This window comes from Syngnathus leptorhynchus, chromosome 9 (assembly GCF_054491065.1).
Source record: "Syngnathus leptorhynchus isolate UIUO chromosome 9, UIUO_Slep, whole genome shotgun sequence".
In the NCBI taxonomy this organism is placed as follows: Eukaryota; Metazoa; Chordata; class Actinopteri; order Syngnathiformes; family Syngnathidae; genus Syngnathus; species Syngnathus leptorhynchus.
The window spans coordinates 8911699-8926893 of NC_141203.1; the positions used below are offsets into that span (position 1 = coordinate 8911699).

The 15195-nt window shown below is 40.7% G+C and overlaps 1 protein-coding gene across 4 annotated transcripts in view; it reads left to right on the forward strand.

Annotated features, from left to right (window-relative positions):
* pard3bb (par-3 family cell polarity regulator beta b) overlaps positions 1-15195 on the forward strand; it is a 73945-nt gene that overhangs the window by 53617 nt on the left and 5133 nt on the right. For all 4 annotated transcript variants that reach the window (XM_085920181.1, XM_085920183.1, XM_085920182.1 and 1 more), the window contains one exon: positions 6930-7006. In XM_085920181.1, the coding sequence (XP_085776307.1) occupies positions 6930-7006 (77 nt within the window). The remainder of the gene's footprint in view (positions 1-6929; positions 7007-15195) is intronic.

The window sequence follows — 15195 nt, forward strand, 5'->3', positions numbered from 1 at the left end:
TTTCTATCTCCTTTAAGACTTGGCAATCCTTACATTGGCACATTTTCTCAACTATAGTGGAGCCTTGACGCTGGACCATCCATCCAGCTAGCCATTATCCAAACCACTTATTCTTATTATACATGGGGCTTGGAGCTTTACCAGCTGACCCCCCCCCCCCACCCCCCACCTACACACACACATAGCACTTTATTCCAAGCATGGCACATGGCGTGTGTGCCAAAAGTGGAATGTGAAAACTCTGGAGCGATTGCCCCTGATTATTTGGTTTTGTGGTGACCGTACCATTATAACTGCTAAGTAGGAACCACCATCATATTCAGGATAAAGGTGAAGATTGGGAATTGTGTTGCTCACCAGACCACCCAAATCAAAACCAGACCACAGATCCATCTAGAACGTTTCAAATGCTCATCTTGGCGGAGGTTGTCAATCGACCGTGTGCTGTTCTACTTTTGTTTTCTTTCTTTGGTGGTGTTGAGTCTCCACGGTCAATCTTTCCTTCTCACTTTTTTTTTTCTTTCTCACTCTGTGTAATATCGCTCTACCTCTACCATTTCATTAAGTAGCAGAGTGAGTTAATCTAGAGGAAATGAGAGGTGGAGGTTGGTCACCGTGGATTAGTCTGGTCCCAGACTTCAAGCACTCCTTTCCCACTCTGGAGATAATCATAGCCAGGTTAGCCAGGAAATTAAGTGACTGACTTTCAGAGACTTTCTAATCCCCACCATGCTCTCCTCTTACATTTCTGGTCAATTCCCACAACACTTCTTTTTTTGTCTGTTCTTCTTCATGGAGCCTGGACTGGATGATAGATAGAAATTCATCATACTTTTCAGCCAAGTCAGTCCATAGACAAATTGAGAATTGTTCAGAAAAAACAAACAAACTATAATCCACTGTGAGAACAAATGTTTAAAAGGTTTTTTTGCACTCTGTTTAACTAACTCCATAAATAACTCATCTTTTGGCCTTCTGGCATTTGTTCTTGGATATCCAGATGAGTCCGCCTGTGAACTTCTTTCACATAGCAAACAAAAAGCTCCCTGTAGTTGGCCTTGTGCCCTCTTAAAAGGCATGTCAATGAACACAAAAGAAAATGTTGCCCCCATTTTCCACACTTCTTGTCCATTGATGTGCACTCATGGATCCGTTCAAACTTTGCATAAATGCGAGCTTTGTTTTCAAACCTTTTATAGCATAGTGGTCAAACCTCACACATGAATATTTACTGCTAACTTTGTTCTGGGTTGATTAGTGACATGCCCCAGATATCCAATATATAACCTTTTGTCCAATAGCTTGACCAGCCTATCTGAAGTCAACAAGAGCACTCCAAACAAAACCATATGACGCTATAGGTCAGGACTATGATGAAAACGTAGTATTAAAAAAAAAAAAAGGCAGAGAGAAACAGAATTGGACACCATGACACCACCAGGCGGTAGTCAATCATCTGAAGAGGTAAGAGAGGAGGGAGTGTTGCTTCCATCATATTATATGTCCATCTCTCCTGTCAAAGTAGACACCTGCTACCCTTGTCCGCATGCAGAACAGAAAAAAAAGGTTCAGTGTTATATTCAGGTTCTCTCTATGGCCATGGATTCTTTTGTGTCAATTACTTTGAAAGTGAGAGGTGGTGGTTGCACCTTCTCATATATGCTATAATACTTCCTGCCCGAGAGATAGCGAAAATGATTCCTAGAATCCCCCAAATAAAAACGCAACGGTGCTGACAGTACTTTTCAACCTTAGGCTTCCATTTCTGCTGCCTCAGCCCTCCCTTCCGTCATTCCTATATCTCTTAATTGTCCGCCCTTAAACGTCTACCTCACCCACACTTCCCACTTCTGCTCCCCCACAGTCTTGCTTGGAATTCACCTCTCTTTGTTCCCTCTAATCCTCAAAGGGGAACTTTTTGAAGTGGGGGGAGTTTGGGTTGAGACAGAGGGACAGAAAAATTCAGGGGTGCCCATTGCTTAGTGGGTGGTAGAGTAACAGGGATGTAATATCTGGATGGCAGGAAGGAAGCTTAGAGAAAAGTAAATTATCTTTCTTCACTTTTAATCGCCCCCCCCTCTTCCACTGATCCCTCTCTCTGTAGCGCCATATATTCCCGCATCACCTCTGACTCGCTTTCTCTTTCTCCGCTTATCAACTACCCACCTTGCGTTTTCAAGGACACGCTCAGCTGTTGAGAACACTACGGTGTGGAAAAAAAATCTTAAACTTATGTGTTAGCATCAAGATATACAGTTCATATCTGTGTGTTTGTGTGTGTGTGTGTGTGTGTGTGTGTGTGTGTGTGTGTGTGTGTGTGTGTGTGTGTGTGTGTGTGTGTGTGTGTGTGTGTTAGTGCTGGTGTGTTGTGTTCATTTTTCAACAGGATTTGCAGCAGAGACTAATCCTATCTCCCGTGCTATCACCTTACCTTCCTTCTTACGACCATTTATTTTCTCCCCCACTGCACATGCCTGCTCCGCATTTTTTGTCATTCTTTACTTGAACCAATATTTCTGAAATATTTGTTTTTTATACAGTAGAGTAAAAAAAAGAAATAATACAGCTTCATTTTGGATACTATCGGTACAACTCAATTCAGTGCTATTGTCTCAGAATCAGTATGCCTATTTTTTGGGAGTTAAGACAAGAAAACAACTGGTCAAAACTACAAAATAACTTCCTACAATGAAACTTTTTGTAACTTAGTTTGGTCCAAAAATATTGGGACATTGACACAATTCTCCTCTCTGGCTCTAAACTCACCACCACCATTAATTAATTAATTAAGTAATTTAGAATGAAAAGATTTGCTTTAATTGCAGCCTTTTGGCATTTCTTTAATAACGAGTTACCGGTGAGACACTTTGCATTAAGTAATAATAATTGTATTCACCGGAGATTCATCCGGTTGCATGCGTTCAGAGGAATTGACCTTCGGTAGTCTTAATTGTACCACAAGTTAAACTGCTGTGACATTTAAGTGCGCTCCAGTCTTAACTCCTGGCCATCTATTCGAGAGCGTCGCTGACATTTCCATCGGGAGACATTTGTGAGCGAACGTGCCTGCTGTGCATTGTTAACGATTTCGAAAATGATATCACACAATTCCACTCGTATTAGATGTTCATCTTTTGGCTCGGCCTCTGCTACATTTGTCTAAGATGCAGATTTTTTGTTGTGCTCCATCCTCCCTCCATTTGGACTGCCACACCCTGCTGTCTCTCTAAGTGAGATTTTACGGGTCCAATAGTGCAAAGTGACCTTAATGGTGTATGTCTGCCGAGATTTCATGGGCTTGTTGATCAATAGCAGTGACTCAGCAATCACTTTGCCAGGTGCTGAGACTTCTGCTTTCAAAACTTCACTCTACAGCCCACGGCCTTCACTTTGCCGTGCAAACATATACAAAAACACCTCGCAGGCCATCACTTCTTTTGAGTGCTCTCAGATACTTTAGATCACAACGCTACAAGCAATGTGACAACAGTCTTTCCAATCTAAAAGGAGGAAAATCAAATACCTTTGAATCTTCAAAAGATCAAAACAACCTTCAAAACATTGAAGATCCACCACACGCTCATTGAACGCTAACATTAACCCAAAATGTCTCCACTCTGTCATCGACAATCGTTTGCGTTATAGTGTTTCTTCTTCATAGTTTACACATGAGCTGCTTGCAAAGGAAAATCCAAACTACCCACAAGGGGACTGATTCAAAGTCAAAAGACGAGCCGCAAATAAAATGGAGGCTAGCCAGCCGCTACGTGGATAAATAGCAAGGCTGTACATTTGACGATAAGAGTAGATGTGTGCCTGAGGACCACTGTATATGATTGGGCACACGAGGAACATATAGATTCTAATTAAGCGTCTGCGTTGAGGATGGCTGTTTTGTAGCACTCGCAGGACCACGGTATTTCACTTAAGTAGTGCAAGATTGGAGGGAGAGAGAAGAGGGCCCACAAGTGTTCTAATTTAGATGCTCCATCCATGTCAGTCCTGAAAAATGATGTGAAGAGTCTGTTGAAAGAAGAAGAAATGCAGCTTTCTTGATGACTCCTTCCGTGCTCACTCTGCTGCGAAATGTCACCGGACCTTTTAGCCTACCGGTGCTACGTTTCAGCCGCGGTCATCCGTGACAAAAAGGAAGAGCTGGGAGAAATTGGATGAGAACAAAAGTATTGGGACACTTGTGGAGTTTGACCAATGTGGGAAATTTGTGGCTGATACCGATATCGGGGGCTAAAAATAAGCCGAGGTTTGATATCAGCGATTTGAAAAGCAGTTTCCAAAATATATTGTTTGTATTTTTCCCAAACCTTCATGGCTACCGTGACAGATAGCAGGTAGAGTTTGGCCTTTGTGACGCTCCCTTGGTGGCCTTGTTAGTGTTGGTAATATTTAATGAGCTTATAAAATCCACATCTGTTGCTTCGCTACCTACTTCATCAACTCACACGTGAACGTTCAGTACGTGTGCCTGTGTGTTCTTGTTTACTCTGCCTTTCCTTTGGCATTAAACAACCATCTGGGCTTCTTTTTTTCCCCCCCATACAGTTTTTCTCTTTGACTGTAAAGCAGCACATAAGAATGTGACGATGGGAGAAATCACCCCCACACACACGCGTCCTGCTGTTGATTGCCAGCGCTCTTGTTGTAGTTTTGTTTCACATTTTTATAGAGCTAGGGGATTTTAGTTTTTCAGCATGGAATGGACACAAAATGGGTAGCTCTTGGACTATGAGGAAGATACATTTTCATGATTTTGAAGCCTCATTTATTTTTCATCCAAATTTGCTGCGTCAAATTTAGAAGCCATTATTTTCATGATATGCTGATTTTAAAGCCACACGAATGTTTAGTCCCCAATCCTTGAGATTCCTTTTCAGGCTCAGCCATGTCCCGCTTGAGAATAGCACTTTCCCGTTATCCCTCCGGCTTTTGGTAATGCATATAACCCAATTGAAGTACTTTCAGCAGTATTCTTAATGACTTGCTTTTAGAGACCAATATTTTAAGCCTTCCTGTTTGCCCTCTGGCATTATTTACGAATGAGACGCAATACCTCAATACCTTAGTGTTAAATCATTTGGAGTAAACTGAGACAAATTCACGGACGTATTCAAAGTTAATCACTGTAGTAGTTATCTAGTCCAGTCTGACTTGGTTAAATCCAGATCCTATTCTAATCTAAAATCAATGAACAGTTTGATACAAATGTAATGTCACAGAGAAACCGATGTTAGTGTTTCTGTGGGATATGCAGCATATTAGCTACTTTATCTTTTCTATCACACCGTTTCTCTTTTGCCTTCAACACCTGCCATGGAAGTTGTTTTCACTTTTTCTCTCCCGATCCCGCGCCTTCATCATTCTCACCCCTTAATCATCAGCCTCACCTTTTTTGTCAAATGTTGTCGTCAGCCAACCTTTCCCGTGTTCTCGCCCCTTGAGCAATCTTGTTTAAATCATATTGTTAATGTTCCCTTCAGCCAATTCTCTCCCTTCTTTTTATAATCCCGCTCTCATGTCTTTCCTCCCACCGCCTCTTCGCTCAGTGGCTTCATTATACCCCTTCGATGTATTTCAACCGCTCGGGCTCATTTACTTCTCATTCACGCAATCTCTCTTTTCTTCTTTCTTCTCCAACTAATACCCTTTCATTCATTCACTCCACATATCTGTTTCCCGCTAATATCCCACGTCTGTCTACCTGAGATATTAGAGCTATAAAGACAGGTGTTCAAAAGAAAGCGAGGCCCGCAAATGTGCTTTATATCCCTCCTGGCATCGTTCCCTTGAATACAGAGCGAAGAGGATATGTGTGATAGCTCACGCTCAGACCTTTTTATGTTGACAATATTACCGCCAGTCGAAGAGAGAGGAACCTAGCTTTGTATCAAACCTTCAGCCCTTTGTCTTCTTCCTCGCTTATGACACGTGCGAGCACTTCACCGATGCCTTTGTTGTGTTTTCTTGGATTTGATGCTAATATTATTCTTTATTCAAACAAGCTTTGAACTCACATTTTGGTTTTGCGTGGCATGAGATCTACCGGGAAGGAGAATGTTAGATTACAGTCCAATCACCTTACGTGATGTGTCACATCTAACACCTGAGAGTATGTCAGAAGCAGTTGTATTTGCACTTTTCCATATGATCTCTACTGAGAGTACCTTTTAGGTTCTGTGATGTCTCCGGTTTAGTTGGGAGTTTCGGGAATACTGCAAAATCCCAACTGAATAGACCGGGATAATCGTACACGCCTTCTGAGTATTGGGCTAGCAAAACAGAATACGTTGTGGATGCATTTTTTTCCCTGTCTAGTTGGAGATAAACATGACTTAAAAACCATGTGTGAGCCAGAGTGAAACATTCACAAGTAAACCCTATCGAGGAAGGAAACCCTATACACCTTCTCGGTAGACTCAAACTCTAAATCCCTAATAACTAGCCTTTGTCAATCCTAAATTACATCCTTATCACTCAGTCACACTCCCAAACTGAAATATACAAACTAATGAGTGTCATTTACACACTTCGACACACATTTTTTGCCATTTAAATACTTAGGTTAGCAATTTATATTTTTTTCGAAGGGGGGGGGGGGTAAGTGTTGTACAACTGTCAGTGTGAGACTGCTGAAGTAAGAATAAGACCATGCAAGGAGCAGCATGAGGCAAGCAGACAGGAATACTTTTATTTGAACAGAAGAAAGCCACGGAAGCAAGAGTGAAAGTCGGGAAACAACGGAATCAGACATACTGGGTCACCAAATCACTGTAAGCCCATTCCAAAGACAATGCGCAAGTTAGTAGGGCAGGCAGGGAAACGACATAGAGAGCAGGGTTCTCCAAAAGGAACCGAGTTATTTTTAATATGGTAAAAAATAGAACAATAATGTTTTACTTCTTTGTCCGTTTCAGGTCCCAGGCAGAGGGAAAGATCATCGAATTGCGCCACAGTATGAAGAGGCGGAGCGTCAGTATGCCTCACTACCAAGGTACTCATCTTGTTTTCTTTACTTTTAGTTTTTTATATTTTCCCTCCAAATACCCACACCAGTGTATTCTCCACCCATTCAGAGGTTGAAAAAGGTGGTTTACAAAAAAAAAAGAAAGTACCATCTAACTCCTCAGGCTCTACCCCCAATTTGCCCGATGCACAATCAATGCAGTCTTTGTCTTGCTCCAATATTTTTTGTCTTGAACTTTCGTTAGTTCTTAGTTTAGGGTAGTTGTTTACCCTTATGTTTTTTTCACATGACATTTCGATTCAATTAATCATGTGCTCAACAAGACCCTTGGCTACCCCCAACTTTTAATACTTGTGCATACCAAGACAATTTGGACTGTGTTAAGCTTTCCACTTTTTGGCAATGGTTTGGGAAGGGCTTTTTGTGTTCAAGCGTGACTTTGACCCAGTGTAAAAATTCAAATCTATGTAGCCATAGATGGATATTGTTGGCTAAGAAGCCCTGACCTCAACCCATCAAACACTGTGTGATGAAATTGGAAAGTCAGGCCCTCACAAATGAATAGCAGAAAATGATGTGGTGAGCCAGATCTGACATTGGCCGTGTTTTTGACATCTGTCCTTTATGTGCATTCAATTAATCATCCGATTTATCGGAATTGTGTTCTGCCGAGTCAGCAGCACCCTAAAAAAGTCCCTATCAGTCGGGTGGTAGCTTCCATTTTGTTGTTTTGTGATAGAGTACGCTTGTGAAATGGCTAAAGGTCAAAGTTGCAGTGAAAGATTGGTCTAACACTTGTTGGGTACAAGTGATGGCCCACAGCTGCTTTTCCACCGTTTACACGTGTTCCTCCTAATGGGAAACACAGTTGTAGACATTCTATATTCTCTGTGCATCATCAGTCACTCTGCCTTGTCAAGTCTCAATTTTCAAGGCAGGTCTCTTCCTATTTCAAAGCCTCACTTTCAACGTGTGCATCATTTACCTTTAGTTTCTGCATTTGTTCCCTTAATTAATTTGCCCTTGTCATGTCACGCTCCCATCATTTTATCCCCCCCCCAGGCCTGCCAAGTAAACATTTTGTGTAATTGTAACTCTTGTCTAAAGATAAACGTAACTGTATAATGGGATAGCGGTTACAACTTTCATACCTGCAAAGACTCAACAAGTCAAGTCTTGCAACATGACGGAGTAAGAATACTTTGTTACTGTGTTATTTATATCTGGAAACTTTCACATTTACTCTTTGACATTTCCTGCTTATACTTTTATTGCAATACATTTTCCTTAACTTCTTCCGTTAACTTGTGTTGACTTTTACTGCAGTCAATGAAGAAACCAGGCAGATAACCTCTCACCCGCCTTACTCCATTTCTCTGCTGTAAGACAAGCTGCAAGCAGTTACGGAACAAATTCTAAAGTGTTGAACATAGGGGTGTACTGCTCTGTTTACGTAATATTTTTATTGCTAATATATTACGTGGCGCATGTATGCGGTATGGCCCGTTGCTATTCTTAGATGAGCTAATACAGCCAGTGTAGGGCCAGCTACTTAAAAATGTCTGAGCTAAGCTGATTGTTATTTTACATTAAATAATGCTTCAATTCACTGAAGCTAAAATGGACTGACATTAAAGTCATTAAAGAAAGCCATGCCTTCATAGGTCATTTTCAAATATTTTTGTTAATTTTACAATATCATCGTGGTAGAATTGAACACTTAATTTACAGTTCACACCAGTTGGCATATTTAAATGAATTGTTTTCATGCAATTGCGTAATTAAAGATCTTTCCCATAGAATTAAATGCGTCAAGTGACAAAATTCCTCATCCAACCAGGTCAAATTAATTTAGATTAATCCACTGGATTAAAATGTCACTTTTTTTAAAACATTATTTTAATCTTATACATGATGAGATACACTTAGTTTTAATGCAAAAGAAAAAAAGTAATTTTTTTGTCAGATACTTTACCATTAACATATTTTCTGTTAAAATCAGGTAGTTTATACAAGTTTGGTGTTTGCTTATAAGCATGAGAGAAAGAAAGTCAAATCATGGAAGAAGTAATGAGTATAAGAACATTTCGATCTGGTTCCCATCTCAGTTAAAAATGCTGAGAGGTGGCTTTTTCACACCTCTTCCTTGCATGTGTATTTGTGCATGTCTGTGCACGCGCGTGAGAAAGAGGGGAGGCAGTGTGTCTGTGCTGGTGATGACTTTAGCAGATGGGGCCGAGAGCAGTGATGATAGTTAGGGGGTCGATCTGTCGCTTTGAAAAGCCTCGAGAAATTGGACACGCACACGCTCACACGTATAGGGCACTGTCTCACTCTCGTGTTTTAGCGACTAGAAAGGCACTTGGTGGCGCGTTGACCTCCGCCAAGGTGGAAAGATTTTGAGCGCAAAGAATTTTCGGCAAATAACTTTTTCAGTGTGCTCCATTTAGCGCCTTTGTAATGAAAATAAATTCTTCCTTGCTCGGAGCAACTCCGCAAAGTTATGTGAAGTCACGGCTGGTATCGTGTGCTGATAGTGTGGTGGGCCGTGAATGAGACATTTCCATTTGTATTATGGGCTGGAAGAGTTGAAAGATCCATTGGGAAGAAACAGCAACAGGAGTAAATATCTTCAGTCCACATTTCTAGTCCATTAAGCACTGAAATTTAGTGGAGAGTCACTGTGCAGTTTTGTCTTACATATTAAAGTGTTTTTCGGGCAAACAGCTGTTTAAGAGTTCACAATTAGTTAGCTAGCTCAAGTTAACTACACTTATTTTAATGTTATCAAACAACGAAAAACACATTTTTTAAGGCAAAATTCTACCGAATCTGTCTGTTTCGATAGATACAAAAGGAGAAGTGAGGAGACAGATCCCATTATTGTCCTTATCACTGCCATTTTCTTAGTGCTACCACTCCACCATTTCCACTCCTCCACATCGCACCTTCTAGCTGTTTTTTTGTACCAGTTTCTCACACGTATCCACTTTTATCTCACAGTGCTACATTATACTGGAACAATAGTCCCCTGTTGAGAACCAGTTTTTAGCCATCAAAGTGAAATCAACATGTGGTGATTCTACCTGAAAATTAGAGCTTTAAAGTCATGTCGCTGCTATGCTGGCTTATATTAAGGTGAACAAGATCTTGGTCATTGCCATGGCAACCTTGTTTTCCCTACTTTAGTGCTTCGTAATATTGGTGGGCTAGCTCAGACAAGTATTGCATTGTGTGTGTGAATTTTTGTTATTTTTTTTTGCTACCTTTGGTGATATTTTTAAATTTCAAGGTTGTGTGCAGTCCTTATGAAAACTTTGCCACCCCCTCAAAGATGACCAGGCTTCCTGACCAGCTTCCTGCCCCTTTGTGGTGAAAACTCTATCACCGTTGCATGACGTCACCGCATATGTAGTCATCTCAATGGGGCAAGCTGCAACGGCTATGAAAGTGCACTTCTGTCCCACTTGGGTTGTTTCTCGCCTCAAACATGGGTGCCTCTGATGTGCCGATTACCTCGGAACGCAGAAACAAAGTGACTTTAAATTCGAGATATAATATCATAACAGTTTTTTTATTCTCTGCAAGCCCATGATGACCTTTTAACATTTATAGCTGTATTGATTGATATAGTCATTTTTGTTTGTGTTGCCTTAAGTTGTGTATGACTTTCAAAGCACAGCAACTTTTTGGTTATTAGATTACAATTGCTATCAACAACTACGATTGATGGCAATCTGTTGTTTGAAATGCAGGTTTGACCCAATTAGATTAGCCAAACACCCTGTCCCATTTTTCCTTGTTATCACTCTTATTGGATTTAACTCCGCAGTCAGACATGTCGTTCAGGTCTCCGGGAAGGCTGTCATTTCCTCATTAGAATGATAATTTGATTGTTACTCATGAGAAGCGCATGCTGTTTTGTGCATCTCTTTCCCCCACTTGTCTCTTTTCGGTGTGTCTTCCCATTATTTACCTCTATTTTTACCTCTTTCTTTTTCCATTGCAAAATCACATTCTCTTCAATCCTTTCTCATGCTCTTCAAGTTCTGGATATAAAAAAAAAGCAGGGGGCTATTCTTTGTCTCTGTTTAGGGGAGAAAGGAAACGGAATGTCCCTCACTCTTGCTGCCTCTCTCAGTCTCTCTTGACAAGACCTCCCAACCAGGCCTGAGATTTTCCCAGACCACTTTACAACCGCTACATAAGCAACCCCATTGTCCATAGATTTTTTTTTGGTGTGTTCTGACTCTCTGGATTCATCAAGAGACCTTTTTGTTTGTTAGCCATGTAGGATATGCTAAAAAGACCCTCCCTTGACACTATTTTATGTCTCTATTTTGCTCGGTTGGCTCAAACTTGGCAGTATAGAACGACCCACCTCAGTTTAAATCAGAAATAATAATCTAAGCGTCAACACTTTTGTTGTCTGTTTGCGTATGCCAACGTCTCGCCTGGCAATGAGCTAATGAGCTCACCTGCTTGGGCTCAACTTCTGCGTGGACTCATTTAAAACTCTTCTTCATGTACCGAATTAGTAGCGGCGCTATTTTGCGGTTGTGTAATTTCACAAGCAATCTTTATCAAGTCATCACGCTCTGAGCGAAATATCCCAGCTTGAAACCATTACATGTCGCGGAGACTGTATTGGCTCAAGATGTGAAATAATTGAGGCAGTTTCATTAAACATGGTACAAGTAATGGATCTCATGATGTTTCAGGAAGTCACCAACTAAACTGTCCAAGTGGTTAGGTATGATACGTTCAAGGCCAAATGCACTCGATTAAACTCATTGGACTGGTCTACATTGATAGTACTTAGCAAGTGGAGCTAATCTGATTATTTCACGGCTGTTACACACAATATTTGATAAGTTTATTTTCCATTTACCACGAGTCACGTCTTGGTGCACAATTGTGACAATTATCTCAATGAATGGCACTGCCTGTGGTGAAAAAAGGCCACAGCACGCTTCTCCAGTTTTTGTGTATATTCTTTTTGTTGAGTGATCACTAAACAGCTTGAACAAATTACAAATTATTTATGAAAGCAAGTTGTCATGGTACTATTGTAGTCTCCATATAGCTTCCTTATCTAATATGTAAGGGATATGATAAAAGGAAACGGCATACATTTCATGATATTCATAGCATGACATTTGCATGAAAATAACTGGTTTCGAGGCTACTAGTTTAGCTCCAGCTGTGACTTTTTTCTCCAAATAATGAAACCTTATGATGTGCGCAATTAAGGACATTTTTTTTCTCTCCACATGCCGACTTCCTGTCGCTCAAATCCAAATATCTGTAACAGAACCAGCTGTGATGACTAATTTATTCTTATTTAACTGTCCATTTCATTGATCTGAATGACTTAGTTACCCTTCGTATTTTTCGGCTAGGTCATAGCTTCACCAATCGGTTTCCGACTGGCATCGCTGTATTATGATGTTTTGTGAACCGACACTCCAAATCTCCATTGTTCTGCCCTCTTCTGTGTTTCCGAGGCAACGGTCCCCTACCATCTGGAAGGTCCTCATTCCCGCTTTCTCGCTCTTTCCTATAATAGCTTGGTCCCCTGTCCTCTTTTTTTCTTTGCTTTATCGGATATATTTTGTATTCATTCTCTGCGGACTGTACTCTTTTTGCAGTTTTCCCCTTGCGTTCAACCTCAGACACTCGCACGCGCACACGGGTTGGTGAACCCGATACCAGCGTGTATGTTTATGCGCACGCTCATCCATTCACTGGAGAATGTAATCATGTTAGTTTCCTGGACAGGCCACTTTGTGATTCATTATTTCTTGGTGAATTAATCATATTTGAAAGACCTTTATTGACAAAGACAGGTAGAAGGCCCTTCAAGTGTTTTTTTTTCTCTCTTTTTTTCCATTTAAACTTCAATTGGCCGTCTGAGTATGTTGACCTTCAATATGGCTGAGATTTTCAGTTTTTTTTTGCTTTTGTTCATCCTTTCCCCCAGCTGTATTTGCTCAGAATTTTCAGTGTTTTTTTCATCTTATTTTTCCCTTTGTGTATTTCCACTTCACATTGAAGTTGAAAACAATATTCCATATAAATGTTTTGTTTTCATTTCCTGGTTTTTGTTTCCCCTCATGTTTAACCTACTCTCCATATTCCTTCTCTATGACCTTTTCTTGATAAGCCCATTGTTGTTTTGTCATCTCAACTCAGATTGGCCTTGCATTAGCCTAAGCATCAATAGCACATTTGTGGCTCTTGCAGGTCAAGAAAAACTAGAGTTCATATAAGCCTCAATTATGTTGCCTTCTAAATTATTTTATGTTCGCCAACAAATATCAGTGCTTTCTAGGAGGCCCACAGTAAGTAGTCAAGTGATTTTTTTTTAAACTACATGCATAGACTAATTGGTGTCAAGCTCGGCCCACAAATAAATGCAAAACACACACACAAAAAAACTATTTGGCATTGCCCATCTGTCTGGTACACCCACTTCCTCTTGGGACTCATTTGGGAAATTTCACCTGCCAGAGGCCAGCTAAATTTGAGTCCGGGATTTCTCTAAAAATGGCCTGTGACACCAAAATGACTGTCTTCCTGTTCATTGCAGTTGGAGGGGAAACTTTCCACGTATTGCTACAGTGAGTTTTGGGATTGGTGTTCAGCGCCTCTAAAATATACACAATTTTGGGGCATCTCCCAAAAGGAGATTAAATTGTCACGTAAACAATATTAATCAAAAGTAATTCCAAGAGGGAGGTTTGCATCACCTGTTGCTTTGGCCATAATGAAGAAACATTAAATTTACAGTATAGATACCAATAGCATATAATAATGAAACACCATGGTGCTACACATGATAGATGGGAACTTGTTCAATTAATTGGTGACCCCACCTAAACCAAATGTTTGTTAGTTTTACCTCACATTTTTTTCCTTTATTTCTTTGCAATTGGTAATGTTCCTAATTCCTTTTTGATAATATCCTTCGACCCTTATAAGTGTTAGTTAGGAGCTAATGGAGTATCGCGTGACTTGGCGGGGTCAAGGATCAAGGTAGGTTTAAGGGCCTCCAGCACCAAAGCACCAACACAAACCTCCCTGGCAGCTGAACTAACAAGAAACCATCTCTGACACTCAGTCACACAAACACACTCGGCGTGCAATCACTTAGCCATAAGTAGCAAAATAGCTTAATGTCTTATTTGGCTTCTGCCTATCTCTGCCGCTTCAGGTGTCACCTGTAATGTTTTTTCATTCGGAGAGATTAGGTTTTGTCACAACTGGCACATACGGTCCAAGATTCCTAATTCCATACCTGGCCAGGGTTTTCACACGGCGGCTTAGCGTGGTTTAGTTTAGTCAACAAAGGCAACTGCCAATCATACTGGAAGCCGCTTCCCCGCCATCTTGCCTGCCCAGTGCGTCTGGAGAAAAAAAAAACTTTGAATTATACTTTAAATTGCATTCTCTATGCGCATACTTTTTCTCTACTACCATCACAGCGCACGCCGTAAAGGGATTTATGTTATACTAAATGCAGCAGTGATGAGCAATAGATAACGGAAAGTAGATTTTTATCGCCATGTTATTTGGACTGTGCTGCCTCTGGGATTAAAACACTAGAGTGCCGCATTAGGAAAGTGAACTGCTATGACAAAATGTCACATGAGCCATATTTATTACAAGAAATAACATTAGAACAGCGAAAGTGTACCATTGTTTCATTTTAGGGGGTGGGGGGGTTACTCTTTGGCTCATTCTCACTTACTTTTCTCACACTCCAACCTACAGACTCATCTTTCTCCTACTCTTTACTCATTTTGCGACGTTGTTTTATTGCCGTTGTTTTTCTTTAATCAACTCTTTCTATTTTCTTTTGTGTCTGCTTTTCTTAAACATATGTGTGTTTGGGAAGATTGATGTTTGTGCATTTGTGGGAGCACTCATGTGTTTACATGGGGTAACAGCTGCGTATAGCACTTTTACAAGACTAAGCGAAAGTGTGTGTGTGTGTGTGTGTGTGTGTGTGTGTGTGTGTGTGTGTGTGTGTGTGTGTGTGTGTGTGTGTGTGTGTGTGTGTGTGTGTGTGTGTGTGTGTGTGTGTGTGTGTTTGTGTGAGAGTGAGTGTGAGAGAGGGACGGGTGGTGAGGTTATATAACAACTCCCATGTTTACTCTCAAATCCATCTCAAACCTGAAATCCCCGAAAAGTAGAAAGTCTCACGTTACCGC